This window comes from Cololabis saira, chromosome 3, assembly GCF_033807715.1.
Source record: "Cololabis saira isolate AMF1-May2022 chromosome 3, fColSai1.1, whole genome shotgun sequence".
NCBI classification, from domain to species: Eukaryota; Metazoa; Chordata; class Actinopteri; order Beloniformes; family Belonidae; genus Cololabis; species Cololabis saira.
The window spans coordinates 45742371-45766951 of NC_084589.1; the positions used below are offsets into that span (position 1 = coordinate 45742371).

Genomic DNA, 24581 nt, shown 5'->3' on the forward strand with positions numbered 1-24581 from the left:
AGACAGACTAATTATCCACAATATTTAACCAATAACGATGGAGTCATTAATGATATGAATGAGGTGGTTAATCATTTTAACAGGTATGTTACAACCAAAAACGTCATAACGGCCAATAACGTAATAACTGCCAATAACGTAATAATTTTGGCCATTTCAAATGTAATAAAGCCAATAGTGTAATAATGTGCCAATAATGTAATAAAACTTTTGAGCCAATAACGTAATAACTTTTTGCCGATAATGTAATAAGACATTACATTATTGGCTGGTTATTACGTTATTGGCCTGGTATTAAAAAAAAAACCTTTCAAAATTTAATAACTGGTGCCGATAATGTAATAACATATAAATATGACAGCAGCTCTTGGAAATAAAGTTTTTTTTTGCAGTTTTTGGGCAGTTAGTGGATGACATATAGTCGTCATATTTATTCATCCAAGATATCTCTCTCTCTCTCTCTCTCTCTCTCTCTCTCTCTCTCTCTCTCTCTCTCTCTCTCTCTCTCTCTCTCTCTCTCTCTCTCTCTCTCCCCCTCCCTCCCTCCCTCTCTCTCTCTCTCTCTCTCTTTCATAATTGCGTGGTCTTTCCCCTCTTTAGCCAAATAGATATTCATAGATGTTCTTGTCTAAACAGGCAATTTTTCATGTGTATCATGCATATACCATAAAATCAGTGTCTCGCTGAGGGTGTTGAGGTGTCAAATGAATTCACCATATATTTTCCTAGACATGAACAATCAAAATTAAATTAAAACTGTTCCTTCTCAAATGAAAAGTAGCTTTCACTCATATTCACAAAATATGGAGCAATACAAACATCTACACAGCTGCTTTATCATTACTGTAAAAAAACAACTTTGAAACGTCACTTTAGCCAACATGGGGCCTGTAAGCTCAATGTGTTGATGTAGTTTTTAATTTTCAAACATGTAAAACAAAGTTAGACATATGAACCCTGCAGAGCATTCATTTTAGATCTCCAACAGCTGCTTTCAGTAGTGATCTATTTGTTGACTGGTTAACAGAAGTATGTTACAAGCGTCCTGAGGCGTCTCTCTCTTCTTCTTCTTGTTTTTATTATTGTTTATTTCCAATCAAAAAATCTGAACTGCAATATATAATATACATACAGCAAAAACATGAACAAAAAAAATAAAAACTGTTCCTCCTCAAATGAAAAGTAGCTTTCGCTCATTTACAAATGTGAAAAAGAAACTTAAAATAGTTGACAAAGGAGGAATCATAACAGACAACTGGCATTACTTCTTCCAGTATATGTCTTTGATTTTGTACTGCCCGAAAGTCAGATGAGTAAGGACTATCCAGGCTTTCATCCATCGGCTGTCCTTGCTAAACAACTCCTTTATTCTTATGCTCAGACCACTGTTGCGTCCAGCAGCCTTGTACAGCTTCATAACACTAATAGAACAGTCATTTTCTTTCTCTAGTTCTAGGCTCTCCTCAAGTGTTTGGACCAAAGCTGGCAGAAAAATGTGTGATCCTGGATCAGCTGATGGATGGAAGGAAACATTAATAAGTAGAAATCCAGATTCAATGTTTCTCACAGCTGTGGAGGAGAAAGAAATCATAGATATTGTAAGTAAATGTAAAAACAAGGTGTCAACTGACTGTGGTGATATGACAATAGTCAAAAAGGTTATTGATGGATTGTTAACTGACATACAGCTGTAATCAGTCGCTCAGAACTGGGACATTTCCAAAAAAAAATGAAAAGTGCAAAAGTCATCCCACTGTACAGAACTGGAGACAGACACCAATTCACTAATTACAGGCCTGATTCTTTACTCCCAACATTTTCTAAGATCTTAGAAAAGTATTTATTTACAGGTTGGACAAATTAATGCCAATCAAAAGGCCACGCCCCTAATTACGCATTAAACTTCTTGCTTTATATAATTCCAACCTGCCACAATACGAGGAAAAAGAGGCTTCAAACCCCTGCAGAAAACCTGTGGGTGATTCATGCATGAATGAACCGTCATTGGCCGGGTTTCCCAAATCAGTTAAGTAGTTCTTAACAGCGAAAGACTTCTTTCAAACCTTCTTAAGGAGCCTGTGAAAGGAAATCGCGTTTCCCAGAGTCGCTCTTAGCTTAAGTATCTCTTTCATTAAGAAGGAAATGAAAGATGCTGCTGACCCAGTCTTTACAACCATCTTAGTGAACAAAGACTCACAGATCCAGCCGCGTCAGGCAAATCAATATCACACCAAGCAATGAAATATTAAAACAATGCACCCGCACAAATTTTGATCTATTTTATACTTTAGATTTATATTGTTTAGCATTTATTGGTGACAGCAAAGGGGGGAAAAAAAGAAAAATAAGGAATAACAAGTGTGTTCCTGTATATGCTTTATGCATTACGCACAAATAAAACGATCATCATGAATATCATGTATTTGATAATTTGGCTGCTATACAGCATGTTCTCGCTGCAAATCAACCGCGTCACCGTGCGCGAAGCAGAACTGTTTATATGAACGCATTGGTGCGTCAGCACTTCAATCCCCTGGACGTGTGTCGGACCGGGCTGTCCAGGCAGCCGTGACACCGATCCTCCTGCCCGAGCCCGAGCCCGAGCACCTACATGTGTGATGACAGGGAAGCAGCAGCTGAACGGGATCCTTTGATGAATCGTTCATTACAGTCTCAAATATAATCAATGGTGTCGGTTTATATTAAAGAATATTTTTGCCCAGAAGAAAAAAGAGCGAAGACAACGACCCATAACTATTTTCTTCTCTTGAAAAAACCCACATGCACCGCAGGGTTTAGGATAAAAAGACGCTGCAGCGCGAGTCGGGATGCCGCGTCTCAGAAGAAGAGCAGTGGAATACGTGCAAGGCGGTGCTGATCTCCGCAATTAGAAGCCCTCTATAATTGTAAAAAGAATTTCACTTATCACGGGTTCTTTTTGGAACATAACCCCTGCGAAAAACCAGGGATTGCTGTAATTCCACGTTGCGATTTGCGAAACTCGCCTTCTCTTGGCTCATGTTTTTGAACGCACACACACGCCCACCACGTTTCCTCCCGGTCTCTGCGTGTGGGGAAAAAAAGCCTCACTGTAGCCAGAAATAACGGAGTAACGCACCGTTTGGATGAAAAAGGGTCATTGAATTATATTTATCATCTTAATTTTTCATTATAACGCACAGGCAGCAGGGAATTAGTGCGTTAGGTAGCAGCGCTGCGTGTGAAAATGCGCTGATAGTGATCGGTGATCGATTTGCCTGGCATCGATTGATTTGGTTTCAGAACCGGACAGCTCCTCCAAAGAGCTTCTGAAAGAGCGAAACTAAAGGACGGTGTTAAGAAGTCATCTGGGAAACACCCGTATCTTAGGGTTCTCTCTTAAGTGAAACCTTCTTTGAACCTCTCTTAAATCCTTAAGAGAGGTCGGATCTGGGAAACCCGGCCAATGTCTTTAGCAATAAAAAGGGGCCAAAATGTCGCGGCGGTCTGGCAATTGAAATAGGCTGTTATTTTCGTAAAATGAGTGTTTGTAGCCACCTCTTGGTGGATAAATATATGCACCTGAAACCATTGTAAAGTTAGTAAAACAATGATAGCCTGCATTTTAAAATGCATTGTTTTTTTTCTAAAATGTTTATTAAAATTGACATAAATTGTCAACCGGTCCCTGAGCTTTTTGTTTATACTTCTGCTGGTCCTTGGCACAAAAAAGGTTGGGAACCCCTGTGCTAGAGTCAGTAGTCATAGTTGCAGCTATAGAACAAGACTATAATAGTTAGTCTCAAATATAGCTTGGTGGTAGATATGCTGCTATAGGCTTATGCTGCAGGGGGGCACCGACATGATCCACTTGGCAGTGCCTCTCACCCTTCTTCTCCTCTCCTTTTCCCTTTCTCTCTTCTCCATTTCCATTTTTATTTATTATAAATATCTCATAGCTATCGTTTTTGTCCATCGTTCCGTAGTTTCTTGTGCCGGCCCCCCCTTTTTCTCTTTTGTGTATGTTTGCAGGCTGGAGCCTCGGGACCTTTGTTTAGCCTGAGGTTCGGGTCTCTCAGTAGTCGTCCTCTCACTTGGTCATCTGTGATTCCACACACGATTCTATCTCATATCAGTGAGTCGGTGAGGTGCTCAAACTTTTTTTTAAATCAGTTTGCCTCAAATGCGTCACATTTTTCCTTGGCTCACAATGTTGGCGGAAAAGTTCTTTCAATGTATCATAGTCATTTACGTTTTCATCAAAGTCAAAAGTGTTGTATACCTTTTAATTTCTTCGTCTCTAGCCACATGTAGGACTTTTCGTCGATTCCGCTGGCGACAAGAAACAGTTCAATTCTCTGGATCCAGACTCCAATTTTCCGCTAGATTTCCTTCTAGACTTAATGAGTTTGGAGGTTTCATCTGCTCCATTTTGTCTTCCCATCTTTGTTTTACTTCAAGTTTTTACTCTGACACCATGTTAAATATGACGCGGAAGAGGCCATTTCTAGAACAACAACTTTATTCTTCAACTGTCTCGATACCAACGCAGTAACACAAGAGTACAGTCACAGTGCCGCCTAATGGTCACACAGAGTAATGCACTTGTTTTCAAATATACTACATAGATGAAGGGGAAGACCGAAGGTTCAGGACAAACTTTAAACCTCAAAAATACAACCAAACAATCAACACTGGGAAAAACTTTTGAATTGTTAAAATCCTATCTTTTTGTCCCTTTTTGTAATTCCAGAACTCCCACAAGAAAATGTTTGTAAGGTGGAGGAGGACGGGGTTTTCAGTCACCATTACCTGGATAACCTGGAGAGGAGCTGCAGCCCGGACCAGGGGGAACCACGGCATCCACAGACTACAGAACTGGAGGAAGACTCCAGCGGTCAGGAGATGAAGCACGAGGACGTAGAGGTGGATGTCTCATTGGTCAATCTCGCTGATGTGAAAGTTGAAAATGATGAACCAGGACCAAACTGTGGCCAGCTGCTGTTGCACACTTCTCCTGAAGCTCAAAACAAAGATGAGGAAGGGACTGAAAGTTTACGCTCAGACTCCAGTAAAACTGTAGATCCGAAATCAATGAGACGACACGGTGACCACGAAGACGCTCCTGTCCCGTCAGACAGCAACTGTAAATCAAAGCTGACCAGGACCCACATGGGGAAGAAGGCGTTTTCTTGCAGAACTTGCGGGAAAGAGTTCAGTAAAAGTAGTATTTTAATCGATCACATGAAGATCCACACTGGCGAAAGGCCGTACCTGTGCAACACCTGCGGCAAAACCTTTACTACATTATCAAATCTTAAACGGCACATAACCACACACACGGGCGAGAAGCCCTACATCTGCAAAACATGTGGAAAAAGTTACAGGCTACGTTCCACCATGGTGAGTCACTCGAGGACCCACAGTGGTGAAAGGCCGAAACTGTGCAACACCTGCGGAAAAACCTTTACTGAATCATCAGTTCTTAAAAGCCACATAACCACGCACACGGGCGAGCAGCGATATTTGTGCAAGACGTGCAACAAAGGTTTTAGCTGCAGAATTGATTTGCTGAGTCACATGAAAAATCACCCGGAGGAGAAGTCTGGTGACTCGTGAAAAATGAAGCTCATGTTGTTGTCCTCCGGGGGCAGCTGTCCACTCCTGTCTGACCCACAGAAGAAGAATCCGCAGAAGTCCAACCACCACCTCCTGTGGCTGATGAGCCTAATCCCCTCCCCACAAGGGTTGCAGGTTCAACCCGGATTTATGCTTCTCCGTCAACTTGACGCAGAAGGAACGATGTGGTTGTGTACTTTTTTTTTTTTTAAGTTCTGCATTGAGTTTGTTTGAATCCCTGTTCCTTCTTAAAATCGTATTATTTGTTGCTGTTGGTAACTTGCCGTCTCCACCGTACAAATAAAGAGCTGTTAGTATGTGCTGAAGTTTCTTTAAACATGACAGTTTATTTCGTTCATCTACAAAGCCTCTCTCACACGTCCTTTTTCCCGTCTTGTTTCCTCTTCACTCACATTCTTTGTAAAGTTAATCTGCAGTTCCATGTTGTTAAACTCTCTCCATCTACTCCGTTCAGAGGTTATATATTGTGATGTTATACATAGTTTGCTGAAAACTGTAAAAGGCTTTATGCATTTTAAAATCTGAGCTGCACGTACATCAGATTATCGTGTTATTCATGGGACAAACTAAGTCAAAACCTAATTCAAATGATCCATGCTGTGTTATTGTAACTATACAAGCTAAAGTTACAACATATTTGTGTACATTTTTCATATTATTTAAAGGTGTAGTCTGTGATCGTATTCAAAAACATTTATTGTCATACTGGGTGAAATGGTCCTTCCATCCTGAGAGTAGCCAGTGAATAATGTGTTCAGAAAAAGGAAAGAAAAAAATCTGACCTCTCTGACAGCTTTAATCCTGTAAAAACTCTGACCAATCTGTTTTTTGCGGTCCGAATGGCACGGATTGGTCAGAGGACCAGAGGATTGGCAGGGTGGAAAGAACCAATCGGATGCCTTCATTTTAAGTCCCGCCCGCACCCCCCTCTGTCCCATGCGCGCACTCTGCTTCCAGCCCCTGTGTCCACTTCCCACGGGTCTTCCTCGGCTCAGAGTGTCCCAGTGTAAACCCCCCCGCCGCTCCTCCAGACCAACTGGCAACCGCGGCCTGACATAGGAGGGCCCCCGCCGCTCCCGGCTTCGCTCCCGGCTTCACTGCCGGCTCGCGGTCGGGCGGTCACGTCGAATGTAACGGCTCGCCCTGCTAAAAAGGCTAAAAAAAAGAATGCCAAAGTGCAATTCTGCGGCGCAGGTTGTCCGCTACTGGGGGTTGGAGGCGTCTCCATCCCGGCAAGGACCTAGAGCGCCGGTGCGGCTGGCGGTGCGGCTGGCGGTGCGGCTGGCGGTGCGCTGCCGTGCAGGCTCTGTTGCCATGGCTACGTCGTAGTCTACAGCGTAGGGTACACGGCGACGCGCACCATTCTGCGTTGGTGTAACGCGGAACCCTAAATCAGCATTCAGTGTGTGCTCTGTGTGCTGTTCTGAACACTTCTGTGTTGTGCTCATTTTGCTGGGAGGTCGGGTCCCTCCGCCGAGACACAACTTTTGCAGTATGCGTTCATTGTTGTGTCTAAAAATGATGCGCGGTGCCCACCCAATCAGAAACGGTACAGATATTCTGTGATCTTTTTTTATATTTATAAAAAAATAAAATTATAAAAAAATAAAGGATCCCCATCAATTTGATTGGGTGGGCAGGACACACGTTTGGGTGGGCACAGCCCACCTCTGCCCCCCCCTAAAACTGGCCTCGCTTAAAGGTGAATGAGACATGGGGTAGTTTTGTCAAAAATGTGCGCCCCTCTGGCCCTGGAGGGCCACTTTCGTGGGCGCGGGTGCACCTGCCCGCATCGGCGACCGGCTCTGTCTCTCCGGGCAGGCTGGCCCCTCGCTGGGTGCGGGTCGTTGGCCTGGAGGGTGAGGGCCTCCTGGCCACGTGTCCGGCCCAGACCGGGTGGCCGGGGACTGCCTGGGTCGCCCTCTGAGGGGTTGCTGGTGGCCTGGGTTCAGGGTTCTTCCTTGTCGGCCACTGGTCTCGCGGGAGGCAGGGTTGCCTCCCCCACCTCCCCCGCTATAGATACACTTCAGGTGGAGCTTTGTTAGGATTATTACACACACACACACACACACACACACACACACACACACACACACACACACACACACACACACACTCATACCCACACACATACATACACACAGCCACATTGACATATACACACTCACGCACACATACACATATATACATATTCATACATTCATCCATGCACACATACACACACATAGCCACACATGTGCACATACAGACACATTTAGCCACACACACACACACACACACACACACACACACACACACACACACACACACACACACACACACACACACACACACACACATATAGCCACGCAGTCACATACGTATACACACACATACATACACAGCTACACAAACACACACACACACACACACACACACACACACACACACACACACACACACACACACACACACACACACACACACACACACACGCATGATCATATACACACACATAGACATACACACTGGCTTGTTCACCTGCATGCTTGCTCTGTAGTTTTTGGGGTTAGTTAGCGGTAGCTTAGCTCAGACTGCGTTCAGATCTCAAGATTATTGATAAGGTTATTGATGGATTGTTAACTGACATACAGCTGTAATCAGTCGCTCAGAACTGGGACATTTCCAAAAAAAAAAAAATGAAAACTGCAAAAGTCATCCCACTGTACAGAACTGGAGACAGACACCAATTCACTAATTACAGGCCTGATTCTTTACTCCCAACATTTTCTAAGATTGTAGAAAAAGTATTTATTTACAGGTTGGACAAATTAATGCCAATCAAAAGGCCACGACCCTAATTACGCATTAAACTTCTTGCTTTATTTAATTCCAACCTGCCACAATACGAGGAAAAAGAGGCTTCAAACCCCTGCAGAAAACCTGTGGGTGATTCATGCATGAATGAACCGTCATTCTGAGTTTGGGGGTTAGTTTGGGATCTTTATTCCCTCTAGTGGTTAAATGTTGGAAACTGCAGCTTTAAATGAGTCTTGTATATCTATATATTTCACACTAAAATCAGTTTGATAGTTTGATCAGTTTGATATTTAAATGTTTTAATGTCTCAAAGACTTACCATATGTATTATTTTGAAGCCAATTGCAATAAAAGTTTCTTAACAACATAAATGTTTTATGACAAATGATAAAGAACACATGAATTAAAAAATATTTTTATTTTATTTATTGATATTAACAATCAGAAGCTTATCATATAAATTGCGTCAGCTCTCATTGTGTCGTAAAAAATAAAACTCCTTCTAAACCTTCTTGCTTGTGTTGTTTTCTCAGATGTAAATCACTTTGGATAAAAGCGTCTGCTAAATGACAGAAGTCGTAGTAAACCAGTGATGGAAAGAATGTTGTATGCATTTTGTTCTAATTACTTTCGTTGGTAAATGAAATACTTACTGTAACTGCGAGAAGGAACTATGTCATTTGTTCAGACTCCACTGCAGCCCTTCAAAGTTTGACTTCAAATAAAACAACAAGAGAAGATCTAGTGTTGGAAATATTAATGGTATTGTGGAGGTTATACAGAACTGGAATTACTGTGCAGGTTTGTTGGGTTCCTGCCCACATGGGTGTTGATGGCAATGAGAAAGCAGACAATATTGCTAAAAGAGCATTGAAATGGAGTAGTGAGGTAATTATGGAAATTCCTTTTGGTAAAGGTGAAGCAAAATCATGAATTAGAAAGGCAGTGAGGGATTCATGGCAGAAGGTGTGGGACAACGGTGTAAAAGGGAGACATTTTTATAACATACAGAAGTCAATTAACGTGAAGGTTTTCAAAGGAAAGTGTAGGAGAGAGGAAGTCATCATTTCTAGATTAAGATTAGGTCATACTAGTTTAAAATCAACTCTGTATTTAATGTCAAAGTCCGTGTGTGATAAATGTGATGAGTGTGATGTCACAGAGAATGTAGAGCATGTGATTCTTAAATGTGGCAAGTATGAGGTAGAAAGGAACGCTTTAAGAGACAGGATGTACGAGCTGGGACGGGAATGGAGTTTAGTAGGTTATTAGGGAGGAGTGAGGTGATGAGGGATTGTTATAAGGAAATCCTTGTCTTTCTTAAAGACGCAGGGATAGATAATAAGATTTAAATGTGGTTATCTTATTTTATTTAGGTATTTCCTTTTTCCCCCTTTAAGTTAGACTGTAACCTGGTGTAATAATGATCCTGATGTTACACACTCCGGTACAGCAGGTGGCGGTAGAACCTAATAACGTTGGTTGTGATCCGCCATTAAACCTAGAGAAGAAGAAGGAGAGGACGGTTCTGTTGTTTCCTTTCTTTTTCCTCTTCAACAATGTCTAAGGTGAATCATCTGAGAGAGTTTATCGGTCAGCGACTAACAGCAGCTGCTGTAGAAATATTGTCAGTGTTTGAAAAAAGCATCTTGGAGTATGAAGAAGAGCTCGACCGTCAGCGCAGACTGTTGGACCTCGCCTGGAAACCTGAAATCAGACTCCACAGAGTCGGTACGTAACCCTGGAAAGTTGAATGAATGAACACATGAGTATGACTCCTACAAGATCCCTTTGTTTCCAGTTAAAAGCCGTGGTGATGAAGCAAACCAACTAAATGGGAAACTCCCCAGCTCAAGCAGCTGCTGATGTGGGATTCGGAAACATCCCGAACTAACTTGTTGTTCTGTTTACTTGGTGCTGCCTTTCATGCTCCATTCACACTCTGGACCAGACTGAGATTTCACACTTTATCAATGAATGAATGAATGAGTTTTTATTTCGAACATGTATATAAAAAATAAACAGTAACATCTTCATAATCACATATGTTGGAAAAAAGGAGTAGGAAGAAGTCTACACTTTTTCCTAGTTCCTACCCCTTTATAACTCTATGAATTTACATTATTGCTATTATTATATCTACACAATATCCATATAAATATAGTCTATATAAATACTATGTAAAACAAGCCTATTACCACATAATTATCCATATAAGTATATAGAAAATATAAATATTACATGAATGTTATATCAATATATAGAAAATACAAATATTTTATAAATCTATATAAATATACACTATATAACTACATAAATATCCCTATAAATATATATATGCTACATACCTAATAAATATATTACATAATTATAACTATCCCTCTCAACATATAAATATACTACATAAATATCCACATAAATATCTAAACATATCTTAAGCAAGTATAATATACCATTTTTCCCTATTTTATTTGTTTCTCACACTCGTTACCCCATTTCCTCTTCCATAAACCTGTTTATAAATAATTTTTTGTATCTCTTTTTAAACAGATTTATGTTAGTACTTTTCATTTCCAGCTCCAAACTGTTCCACAGAGTCTCCACAGTTCCATATGCACATGCTGCACATTGTTGTTCTACTTTATGTTTTCTAAAATTAGATGGTAGTAGATTATTCCTTGCTTTGAACATTATTTGCGCTGTTTTGTATTTAACTAGATCCAGACATTTCTTTAGACTTAATTGTTTATTTAGTAGAAAAGATGCAGATCACAGTGGCTCCGTGTAAGATGTGAGATGACACTGGCAAAAAACCTGATCGTTGGAGGATGTTCATATAGGAGTTCATATGCAGGACTTGTAGTAGTGGTACTACAACTGGTACTATAATAGTACTATAACTGGTACTACTGGTGCTATAACTGGTACAATAACTGGTGCTACAACCGGTACTATAACTGGTTCTACTGGTTCTTTAACTGGTACTATAACTGGTACTACAATTGGTCCTACAACTGGTGCTACAACCGGTACTATAACTGGTACTTATACTGGTACTGTGACTGGTACGATAACTGGTACTACTGGTACTACAAGTGGTTGTACTGGAACTATAACTGGTACTACTGGTACTACAAGTGGTACTATAACTGGTACTACAACTGGTACTACTGGTACTATAACTGCTCACCTTTTTATCCAGTCTCAACTAGGGCTTGAGCGATTCGTCGACGTTGTCGACAAAAATCCATAATCAAAATTGTCGACAATGAATTCCATTGTCGACAATTATTGCCAGACGTGTTTTTCCAATGGAGTGAGGCGTCTCACTTCAATACAATCTCTGTCGAGTCGCGCATGCACGACAGCGTCTGAGCGCAGCTGCGGTTCATAAAACTTTGATAAAAAATAAAATAAAAAGTTTGGGAGCATTTTAGCCTGGATACCCCGAATAAAAAGATGACTTGCAAGGTTTGCAAAGCCGACGTTGCTTTTCACTGGAGCACGTCGGTAATGCATTTGAAGAGAAAGCATGTCGGAGTGCTGAACGAAACGGACTCGCCTTGGTAAGATATTGAGCATATTTTTGGTTTAAAAGAAAGCTTTAACGTTATGCCTGACAAAGTATTAAATTAAGTCAGATATTTGGAGAAACTGCGTTTAGTGTCTGTTGCGCATCTTGGAAGAGAAATGCACGGGACCGCAGTCGGTCAGAAACATTCTCTCCCTCCACAGCAATGTAATGGCCAAGCGATTCATTTGTTAAATTAATTTGTTTAATTCTAAACTTTGTTTATTTTATGATATTTAGTATTGTTTGAGCCACTCACAGCTACTCTCCTTGCTATAACCTTACTCTCGTTGCTATAACCTCAATCACATAATTGATGCAGCGCGAAAGGCGAAGAAAGGCTTGTGCGATGACAATGATGGATTTGCATCTAACTTTCAGTCAGGTGCCTATGAACTGTCAATTATCCATCAAACTCCACAATGATCATGTTAACATTAAATCAGATAGATTTGTCTAGACATTTCTCTTGCGGGACGGGAGAAGACACTAAAACAATGCATCTCTATTATTGTGCGCCGTGCGGGCATGAATTCATGAGTTTTGCGGGAGGGGCGGGAGTGGAACACACGTTGCAGGCGGTATTGGTCAGAAATGCAGCGGGAGCAGGATGAAGAAAACAGTCCCTATATCAGGGCTCTAGTGCCATCTTTCTTGTGTTTATTATCATTTGCCACATAATTAATGCAACCTCATACTAAATTTAAAAAAAAATTACTAATTATCCGATTAGTCGACTAATCGTTTCAATAGTCGGTGACTAGTCGACTATTAAAATTAAAACAGCCCTAGTCTCAACTTTCTGAGGTCTTTAGAAATTACGTTGCAATCAGTCCCAGTGTCCAGCCTTACTTTCAAAAACGTTCTTGTTGACAATCAGATCTTCACGCCGCTTTTCTTTCTATGAATCCACTGCATCGATTTGTGAGACTTATTTTTCTGCTTGGATTGTGCCAATAAAGAAGTCCTGATCATCTGCCTTGGCCTTGTGTATATGTTGCACTTTATGATTTTTTGTGTGCTTGCGTGAGTTGCACATTTTGGCATAGTGATTTTTCCCGTGGCTGTCTTTGCACACTTGTCCGTAAGCAGGGCACTTCCTTGGCTCATGCCTGTAGCTGCATCGTGTGCAGTTTCCTTGAGTTCTCATCTTTACAGTCTGTTCTGTGGCACCACTGTCTTTCTGTTTGTCACGTTGTTTTATCTTAGTGACTTTATTGACAGGAATTTCAACCTCTTCATGTGGACTTTTTAGCTGACTCTGAATCAACCTACTGGCTCTGCAAATGCCTATTGCTTTATTTAGCGCGAGGTCCGGTTCTTTCAGTAGTCGTCCTCTCAATTGGTCATCTGTGATTCCACACACGATTCTATCTCGTATCAGTGAGTCGGTGAGGTGCTCAAACTAGCAGTGTTTCACTTTGTTTTTTAAATCAGTCACATATGCATCAACAGTCTCTGATTTTCCTTGCACTCAAATAAAGAACAGGTGCCTCAAATATGTCACATTTTTCCTTGGCTCACAATGTTGGCGGAAAAGTTATTTCAGCGTATCATAGTCATCTACGTCTTCATCGAAGTCAAAATTGTTATATACCGTTTAATTGCTTCGTCCCCGGCCACATGTAGGAACGTGGCTCTTTTCGCTGCATTACACTTTTCGTCGATTCCGCTGGCAACAAGATACAGTTCAAATCTCTGGATTCAGACTCTCCAATTTTCCGCTAGATTTCCTTCTAGAATTAATGAGGTTGGAGGTTTCATCTGCTCCATTTTGTCTTCCTATTTTTGTTTTACTTCAAGTTTTTACTCTGACACCATGTTATATATGACTTGGAAGAAGCCATTTCTAGAACAACTTTATTCTTCAACTGTCTCGATACCAACGCAGTAACACAAGAGTACAGTCACAGTGCTGCCTAATGGTCACACAGAGTAATGCACTTGTTTTCAAATATACTACATAGATGAAGGGGAAGACCGAAGGTTCAGGACAAACTTTAAAACTGACAAATACAACCAAGCAATCAATACTAGGAAGCACTTTTGACTTGTTAAAATCCTATCTTTTTGTCCCTTTTTGTAATTCCAGACCCCCCACAAGAAAATGTTTGTAAGGTGGAGGAGGACAGGGTTTTCAGTGACCAGCACCTCGATAAACTGGAGAGGAGCTGCAGCCAGGACCAGGAGGAACCAGGGCATCATCAGACTACAGAACTGGAGGAAGACTCCAGTGGTCAGGAGATCAAGCACGAGGACGTAGAGGTGGATGTCTCATTGGTCAATGTCGCTGATGTGAAAGTTGAAAATGGTGAACCAGGACCAAACTGTGGCCAGCTGTTGTTGCACACTTCTCCTGAAGCTCAAAAAAAAGATGAGGAAGGGACTGAAAGTTTACGCTCAGACTCCAGTAAAACTGCAGATCCGGAGCCAATGAGACGACATGGTGACCACGAAGATGCTGCTGTCCCGTCAGACAGCAACTGTAAATCAAAGCTGACCAGGACCCACACGGGGAAGAAGGCGTTTTCTTCCAGCACTTGCAGGAAAGAGTTCAGTAAAAGAAGTATTTCAATGGATCACATGAAGATCCACACTGACAAAAGGCCGTACCTGTGCAACACCTGCGGAAAAACCTTTACTAAATCATCAAATCTTAAACGCCACATAACCACGCACACGGGCGAGAAGCCCTACATCTGCAAAACATGTGGAAAAAGTTACAGGCTACGTTCCCAACTGGTGGTTCACTCGAGGATCCACACCGGCGAAAGGCCGTACCTGTGCAACACCTGCGGAAAAACCTTTACTGAATCATCAACTCTTAAACGGCACATAACCACGCACACGGGCGAGAAGCCCTACATCTGCAAAACATGTGGAAAAAGTTACACAGGCCGTTCCAACCTGGTGGCTCACTCGAGAATCCACACCGGTGAAAGGCTGTTTGTGTGCAACACCTGCGGAAAAACCTTTACTAAATCATCAAATCTTAAAAGCCACATAATCACGCACACAGGCGAGAAGCCCTACATCTGCAAAACATGTGGAAAAAGTTACAAAGATTGTTCCAACCTGGTGATTCACTTGAGGATCCACACCGGCGAAAAGCCGTACCTGTGCAACACCTGCGGAAAAACCTTTACTGAATCATCAGTTCTTAAACGGCACATAACCACGCACACGGGCGAGAAGCGATTTTTGTGCAAGGCGTGCAACAAAGGTTTTAGCCGCAGAATTGATTTGCTGAGTCACATGAAAAATCACCCAGTGGAGGAGAAGTCTGGTGACTCGTGACAAATGAAGCTCATGTTGTCGTCCTCCGGGGGCAGCTGTCCACTCCTGTCTGACCCACAGAAGAAGAACCCACAGAAGTCCAACAACCACCTCCTGTGGCTGATGAGCCTAATCCCCTCCCCATAATGGTTGCAGGTTCAACCCGGATTTATGCTTCTCCGTTAACTTCACGCAGTGGGAACGATGTTGTTGTTTTCCTTTTTTTTTAAAGTTCTGCATTGAGTTTGTTGGAATGCCTGTTCCTTCTTAAAATTGTGTTATTTGTTGCTGTTGGTAACATGCCGTCTCCACGGTGCAAATAAAGAGCTGTTAGTATGTGCTGAAGTTTGAAGTTTTATTTCGTTCATCTACAAAGCCTCTCTCACACGTCCTTTTTCCCGTCTGTTTCTTCTTCACTCACATTCTCTTTGTAAAGTTAATCTGCAGCTGCAGATGTTGTTAAACTCTCTCCATCTACTCCGTTCAGAGGTTAGTCCAAGTTTGATATATTTACTTGTTCAGTTTTTACACCGTTCCTCTGAAAAACATGAAGAAACTTCAGAGAAACGAGGACAAAAGAAGAAACGCAACCATCAACACGGCTGAAAACCGTAAAAGGCTTTATGCGTTTTAAAATCTGAGCTGCATGTATCAGATTATCGTGATAATTCACGAGACAAACTAAGTCAAAACAATGCAATTCAAATGATTCATGCTGCGTTATTGAAACTGTACAAGCTAAAGTTACAACATATTTGTGTACGTTTTTCATGTTATTTATATCAGTGGTTCTCAAACTTTTTACACTTGGTACCACCTGAGAAAATAATTTGCTCTCCAAGTACCACCTGTTATGACGATTGCTACTCAAAAGTCCTTCAGGGATTGCTTTACCAAGACATAGAAGTTTTGACGCGTGAACTCAATTACACATTCTGTTTATTCCAGTAAACATGATCCAAGTGTGCATGGCTACACGGTCACAAACTGTGAGCTCATCCCGGTCTCAATCACCTGCAATCAGTTACACCTGCACCTGTGAGCGCACCTAAATCACCTCTTGCACCCATACACCACCTAGCGTTCAATATGTGAAAACAACTAAATAAACAACAAACTATTAATGATCAAACATGTATAATGGCTGCAACACACCGGCTCCTAATTGTTCAATGGCTAGACATAACAATTCCAATCAAACAAGCAAACCATTATACAGCAATACAGACAATATTGTTCATGTTTATGAAGTTTATAGTCCATGTCCATGTCCATGTTCCTTAAAGTTCATTTAGGATAAGCCATCAAACCAGTTCTGAGGTCAGAGGTCACTAGTACTTGACCAACCGTTGGGACCTCGCATTTAAAGACAGTCCAAGAAACACTCTTACGGTGCTGCTTGCAAGAGACACAGTTTTGTGATCGGCCTTTCCAACACATTAGTCTTTGTCTTGACACGTGCAGACCGTACATGTCCTTGTTTGTCTGCAAAGGTGACCTGAACTCTGCCCAGCAGCCAAGAACTGCGGGGAGCGGTAGAGTCAGCTACCAAAACGATGTCTCCTGGAACAAGATTTCTCCTTTCTTTGTTCCTCTTGTGACGCTCTTGTAGCAAAGGCAAATACTCTCGTATCCATCTTTTCCAAAAAAGGTCCGAGATGTACTGCACTTGTTTCCAGCGTCTCCTGACACAACAGTATGAGCACAGTCTAGTGCTCTCTCTTTTCACTCCAGACCTGCCAGATGTCAAGGCTTCAATTTCACTGTGAAACTTTTCCTGCTGACTGAAACGAATGATGGTTGTTTCTGCTGCATTGAGATCATCAACAGACAAGTTCTGTCCACCCAGTGTTCTTTTCAGCTGTTGCATTTCATGCTCCACATCAGCTTGAGTATCTCCTTTTTCCAGCAAAAACTTCCTTTTCTGACTCAACTCCAGTAGAGTCCTCCTCAGCTTCACAAACCATGCAACTGAAACTTTTAGCTTCTTCCAATCTAAAAAATAGGTCATCAACTGATGAGTGGGATTTGCAATGTCTTTCACCACAACAGCATTCACCATGAGATCCCTCTTTACCTCTGGATCACCCTCAACAATGTCAGAATCCAATATGTTAATTGGCCAGTTGTCCTCTGCTTTTCTGAGAAAGTCTGGTCCTTCAATCCATCTGTTTGGATTCAGCAGTTGTTCCGCCCTCAGTCCTCTTGAGGCATCATCTGCTGGATTTTGTGCAGTATGGACATACCTCCACTGTGAGACATCTGATGATTCTCTGATGGTAGATATTCTATTGGCAACAAAGATGTGAAATCGTTTGTCCTCATTTCTGATGTACTTGAGGACTGAGGTGCTGTCTGTCCAAAATACAGACTTCTCCAGTTTCAGTTGCAGCTCAGCTTGAAGCATCTTATCAATCCGGACTGCAAGAACAGCAGCTGTGAGCTCCATGCGGGGTATTGTCATCTGCTTCAAAGGTGCCACTCTAGCCTTGCCAAGCACAAAAGCGACATGAATACTCCCTCCACTTTGCATCCTGATGTAACTGACGGTACCATAGCCGCCCTGGCTGGCATCAGCAAAGTGATGTAGCTGAACACTTGTGGGCTGTCCAAAGTTCTTTTGTTTAAAGCATCGACTGACCTTAAAGTCTGTCACCCTTTCGAGGTCAGCCAACCACTTCCTCCACTGGAGTTGGAAAACTTGAGGTACAAGACCATGAAAGGCTTGATCCCTCAGAAGCCTGTTTTTCAGCCCACGGATGCGTTGTTCAGCAACACTGAGGTTATTTGGAAGCACAATAGCATCAGTCCTAAATGGAAGCTTCATCTTGTAGTGCTGATCCTGCAGCTGGACTGAGCTAGCAACAATATCCATAAACCTCTTTTCTTCTCTGGACATTTCTTCTTGCTCATCTGAGGTTCTCTCGTTAAAATCATGATTGTACCGAGTGATAAGCAACTCTTCCAATCTGTCAACAGCAATCCTGTGCACAGATGCTGCAGGGCAACCACTCTGCTCTCCACTACTTCTTTGAAGAGGTCCATTAATTACCCATCCCAACAGGGTTTTAATGGCATACGGACCTTCTCCGACACTATTAATGACTTCCCGGGGTTCCATTAACTTGGAAGCATTAGTGCCAATAAGCAAGTCCACTTCAGCTTTGATGTGGGGAACATGTATGCCATTCAAATATGGCCACCTTGCCAACTGTTCATCTGAGATGATATTACACGTGGACACAGGCATTTTCTTCTGAGTTAGGACTTCTGGAAGGTAATGAAATTGTTTGTCACAATAACCAGCAATCTCCAAGCCTTGAAGAATAAAGCTTGGTACTCTCTGGTCTGAAGCCATTGTACGCAGTTGAACTGTAGTTCTCCTTCCATTCGTCTTCAACTTCCTCATCAAGCTTTCGGAGCAAAAGGTTGATGTGCTTCCTGGATCCAAAAACGCATATGTGTGAATGATTTTATCACCTTTAGAAGCCTTTACTTGCACTGGGAGGATACTAAGAATGCCATCACTGCTACCGGCTCCTGTATGTCCACAAGTAGAGACCAGAGTATTGTCTACCAGATTTTCCTGTAATGCGTCTGTGTCTGTGTGCTTTTCTTTCTTACTGATGTGAAGAACACTAGGATGCTTTTGGCTGCAAACTTTGCAAGTCATGTGCCTCTCGCAATCTTTGCTCATATGCCCACTGCATAAGCAACCGAAGCAGATGCCTTTCTCCTTCAGAAAGCTAATCTTTTCCCTATGCGTCTTCTTCTCCAGCAGGGGGCATTGTTCCAACCCATGATCACAAGAGCAACACAGACACAATTTTGATTTTGTGGGCTGACCACTTTGTCTCTTGGCTTTGGTGTTCACTGCCAGGTCTTGAGCTGTTCTCTGATCTGCTGTTACAACAGTTGTGGAAAAACTGTTTCCCCTGATCTTTGTCCTTGCCTGTAGTTTGTTCTTGTCCCCAATATGGCTTGATTTTACATAGTTGCTGTCTTGCAAATCTCCAAAGATGGGATCAGATGCAATTTTTACTTGTCTTTCAACGAAGTTTACAATGTCCAGAAAACAAGCTCTACGCTGATTGCGCTCCAATAATTCACTTGCTCTTGTTCTCCATTTTTCCTTCAACTTGTAAGGAAGCTTTTGGATTACAGCTCGCATGTTTGATGGCATATCAAGCTCCTTGATGTATTCCAACTCTTCCATTGCGTTGCAGCACTCACGCAGATAGAGTGAATAAGCTTGCAGACCTTTGACATCTTCAGCCTTTACTGAAGGCCATCCAAGCACCTTTTCCACATATGCAGCAGTGATCTTCAACTCGTTTCCAAAGTGCTCCTGCAGCAACTCCATTGCTCTTGTATAGCCTTTGTCAGCCTTTGCCTTTGTTGTTGTGGCTGTCCTCTCGTGTACTGCTGAAGGAAGTACAGGCAATCTCCCTTGCTGTTGGTCTTTTCTCCCACACAATGCTGAAAGGCTCTGATGAATGCTCTGTAAGAAAGAGGATCTCCATCAAAAACTGGAATTTCTCTTAATGGCAGGGAATTTGAACTTTGCTGTTGCACCAGAAGCTCCGTTATCTGGTTTTGTTTATGTAATAGACTGTAGAAATTATTGTCCTGGACATAAGATGGTATATACAGACTTGAATCCAACGGTTGTGTTGCTGCTCCATGTGCTTGGAATTCTGATATTGGTTTCTGCTTTAGGTACTTTAGGTTGACATGGTTGTGAAAGAACTTGCACATTTTTCTGTTTTATTAACAAGTCACTGTTTTTCCTTGCAGCCTCTGGTAAGGGATTAAAATCTTTGGCATCAGGATTTAAAGGTGTATATTTTTTCTTAGGTCTTGCACCTTTCCTTGTATATGATTCCATCCCACTTGTTCCTGTACTTTGTCCATGGTTGCTCATTAACACTGCTAGTTTAGCAGTGGAAGCTGCGATTTCTGTGTCAAGTTTAAGCTGTTCCCTTTTCCTCCGTAGCTGCTCAGCTTGTTCCTCCAAATCATGTTTTTTCTGCAAAGCAGCAACACGGGCCTCAAGTGCAGCTTTTTCTGCTTCAGCTTGAATGCGTTTGGATGAGATAGCAGATGAACGACCACTCTTTGAGCTGCGTTTGGATGAGATAGCAGATGAACGACCACTCTTTGAGCTGTGTTTGCTTCCATGACTTGATGATTTGTAGGATGTATCTTTATTTCCAACATGTGATATACTGTCATGAGGCTGCAGCTCACACTCAATTTCAGCATCATCATTTTCATCATCACCAACAGCAACAACATTTTCATCATCACCAACAGCAACATCATTTTCATCATCACCAACAGCAACATCACAATCACTCAACCATTTGTTAACCTCATCCACAAATTCATTTACACTGAGCATCTTGGCTTTAAACCATATTTCATGTTTTTCAGCTTCTTCAGCTGGCAACAAACCCAACAAAGTGTCCTGCATTTTTTTTGCTTCATTACACATCCACTTGTACTTATCAAATGTGCATTTCACTTCTTTTTCACATTCTCTGTCAGTCATTAGTTCAGCAATAATCGCCTTTAGTTTGCTTGCTTTATTTAATTGAGCTTTTCTTGATTTTTGCAGATTGTCTAATTTATCCATCAATGCTTTTGCTGTGAGTTGCCGTGCACGTTTTGTAGTTGTTCCTGTCTCCGGATATGTTTCCATATTTTTTGCAGATGAATCGCCGTTTAAATGCGCTTTGATGTTCTCACTCTGCCCTTTATTACCATCGACTTCATTGTCCATTGGATTAGGTTCAGAAAGCGCTTTTTCACTTTGCAGTTCATCATCCATTGTGCGTCGGTATTTGTAGAAAAACGGTAGTACTCACAGCTTGACAGTTGCGCTGGTTGTAGTGATGTCCCACTGACCTGTTTGTCCTTTTCCTTTTTTTTTTTTTTTTTACTCACGGATTGTAACGAAAGTAATCCATTTCAAACTCCGCTTGTCAGCTGATCGCCCGGTGCGGCTCGGTTCCAGTCAAGCGGCACCGCATCAGATCCAGCTCGATCCAATTGCAGCAGTCTCCTAGTAGCGCTGCTTCACCATTTACAATTGTCCCATTGACAAATCTCACGCGCTTCTTCTTAGCGAGTTTGTGACTTTTTGTTATGACGATTGCTACTCAAAAGTCCTTCAGGGATTGCTTTACCAAGACATAGAAGTTTTGACGCGTGAACTCAATTACACATTCTGTTTATTCCAGTAAACATGATCCAAGTGTGCATGGCTACACGGTCACAAACTGTGAGCTCATCCCGGTCTCAATCACCTGCAATCGGTTACACCTGCACCTGTGAGCGCACCTAAATCACCTCTTGCACCCATACACCACCTAGCGTTCAATATGTGAAAACAACTAAATAAACAACAAACTATTAATGATCAAACATGTATAATGGCTGCAACACCACCTAATGACCAACATTAAAGTACAGTAGCGGAGTAAGTCAAAGTTTTCATGAAAAACATTTTGAAAGTTTTATTTAACAAGTTTATTTTATACTGTTGACAACTGTAACAATCATACACAGATGGAACACTGTGTTTAAAATTGGAAAATTATAAACTACTGTACAAAATCTATCAAAATGCACTGCATATGAAAATGAAATAAACATTGTAATAAAATAAATATAAAACAAATCTTCAATGTTATTTGAAACTGTACTTAAAAATGTAAATAAAACTGTGCTGTGCTGAAATGTTATAACTTTACTGACGTCACTTAAAAAAAAGACAAAAAAATAAAAACAGGCTATGCCTGACTACAGTTCTTGCTGTTTCTCAGCTTTAGTGACTCCTTTCTGAAACAGAGACAAACACAGAGACAGAACAATAAGATTTAAGAATAAAAAGTGTGGAAAAGCATTCAGAATAAGAGTTCCAATTAAACATCCACAGATATGATGACCACTTATATGAGCTTAATGTGATGGGTGTGCTTGCCTCTGTGAACACAGTCGGGGAATGTCTGGGTCAATGGAGGTCAGCTTCAGTCTCAGGTTGGGGTCAGCCTCCACTCTGCTTCTGTACTTTGTTTTTATGACAACAAGTAAAGAGAAGCCTTTCTCACACAGGTAGGTGGTTGCAAAGGGAAGGAGAGTGCGCACTGCTTTGTCAGAAAGCACAGGGTACTCACTGTACTGCTTTATCCAAAAGTCCAACAACGTTTGCTCTTTGAAAGAAGCCTTCAGTGTTTCATCACAAGATAGTTCTATCAAACTCTCCTGCTCAACAGCATTTAAGTCCCCTGAGACCATGTGGGTAATGTCAATGGTGAAGGGATTTCTCATCCAGCTGCCAGCTCCATCTTTGTGCAGCCCTGGGAAATACTTGCAGAACTGTTCTCTGAGTGAGGCAAGGTGTGCAGCGTTCTCCCTCACTCCATCTTCAAGCATCAGGTCATTTTCTGACAAAAAACTCTCCAACGCAGGGAAAGCTGAGACATCACCTGCTCTGGCTTTGATTTCAAATAACTCAAGTTTTTTTTATCAGTGCATTGATTTTGTCCTGCACACCAAAAACATTTACAGAGAGTCCCTGTAGTCCCAAGTTGAGTTCATTTAAACGAGAGAAAATGTCTGACAGGTAGGCCAACTGGCAGAGCCACACTGGTTCCTCAAAAAGGTCTGCGAAGGGGGAGGTCGTTCCTTGCAAGAACAGATACACCTCTCTGTGTAGTTCAAACAGCCTCGAAAGCACCTTCCCCCTTGAGAGCCATCTTACTTCAGTATGAAGTAAAAGCTGGACATGCTCACTTCCCATCTCCTCACAGAGCACGTGAAATAACCGAGCATTCATTGGTCTGGCCTAGATGAAGTTCACCGTTTTTACAGCTGAATCCAGCACAGACTTAAGCTCTTCAGGCATCCTCTTCACTGCCAGCGCCTCACGATGGATGCTGCAGTGAGTCCAGCGCATCTCGGGCGCCACCTCTCGGATGCGAGCCACTACCCCGCTATTACGGCCAGTCATTGCTCTTGCTCCATCCGTACACACACCCACACACCTTTTCCAGTCCAGTCCGTTCTCTTGCATAAACTCATTTAGTAGTTGGAATATTTGGTCTGCTGTAGTTCTGGTCTGAAGTGGTTGACAAAACAACAAATCCTCCGTAGCTGCACCGTCATTTTCATATCGCACGTAAACCAATAATTGTGCTAAATCTGCGACGTCTGTTGTCTCATCAAGCTGTATGGAAAAATATCGGCTTTTTTTAACGCGTTCAATCAGTATGTTTTTAACATCGTTGGCCATGTCTGTTATTCTTCTTGATACTGTCGTTTGAAAGCGGCACGAAGTTTAACTTCTTGGCAGCATCTTCTCCACACATGATCTTTGTAATCTCTTTGGCTAATGGTAAACACAGCTCTTCTCCAATTGTGTGAGGCTTACCGGCTCTGGCGATCTGGAAGCTGGCACGATATGATGCTTCCTGTGCTTTGCTTGTGGGTGTACCATAGGACTGAATCGCGGACTTTGACTGCTTCAGTCCTTCACGTTTTCGTAAAAAAAAACTCACTGGTTTGTCCGCAAGTGCCGGGTGTTTGGTTGTTAGATGCCGGGTGAGATGCGAGGGTTTCATTGATTCATTGGACAGCAGGTCACCACACAGCACACACTGCGGTCTGGGCTCTTCCTCTGTTCCGCTACAAATAAATCCAAATTTGATGTAGTTCTCGTCATATCTCCTTACTGTTTTTTGTCGTTTTTTGGTAGGCCTAACAGTAGCAGGTGTTGTGGGGCGGCTGGTACTGGCGTCACTGTTCGCGCTTGTGCTAGGCTCACACACGTCCTCCTCTTCGGTTCTTGTTGTCTCCGGTTGCACATCTGTTTTTGTTGATTTAAGCCACGACAATAGTTTTGTTGAACGCTTCATTTTTAAAATCCTTGTTATCGTCTGCAGCGGCGGGAATATTGCTGGAAGGTCTGCTCTCCCCCGCCCAATGAATCCCCCAGTGTCATGTGGTTTCTACGGGCCGTTTGGATTGGTGCATTTTCTTTACGTCACCAAAATGCAAACCACGCCCTCGGTCTCCTCCGCTGCTGAAACCATGCCCACAACCAGCTCTCTCCGCTGCTGGAGCGGTGCTTCCTTCAGCCAGTCGGATGCGGCGCCGCGGCGGAGCGGATCCAGGTTAAATCATCCAGGTTCCCGGGTGGTTTGGGAGCTGGGTCCTCGGGGGTCCGTCCCAGGCTGGACCAGCTTCATCCTCCGAGATTTTCAGGCAAATCTGTCGGTTTGATCCCCGTTAATGGGCGATGCGCCGCGGA

General features: G+C 42.3%; 2 protein-coding genes across 2 annotated transcripts; both read left to right on the forward strand.

The window, feature by feature from the left end:
- Positions 1 to 881: 881 nt before the first annotated feature.
- LOC133440686 (zinc finger protein 62-like) lies at positions 882 to 5316 on the forward strand (the record flags this gene model as incomplete). Its single annotated transcript, XM_061718004.1, has 3 exons — positions 882 to 890; positions 4012 to 4114; positions 4733 to 5316. Coding segments are annotated over exons 1-3 (696 nt in total), but the record flags the coding sequence as incomplete, so codon positions are not given.
- Positions 5317 to 14373: 9057 nt separating this feature from the next.
- LOC133440449 (gastrula zinc finger protein XlCGF49.1-like) lies at positions 14374 to 15214 on the forward strand (the record flags this gene model as incomplete). The annotated part of the gene is made up of 2 exons (XM_061717708.1): positions 14374 to 14924; positions 15009 to 15214. Coding segments are annotated over exons 1-2 (708 nt in total), but the record flags the coding sequence as incomplete, so codon positions are not given.
- Positions 15215 to 24581: the final 9367 nt, after the last annotated feature.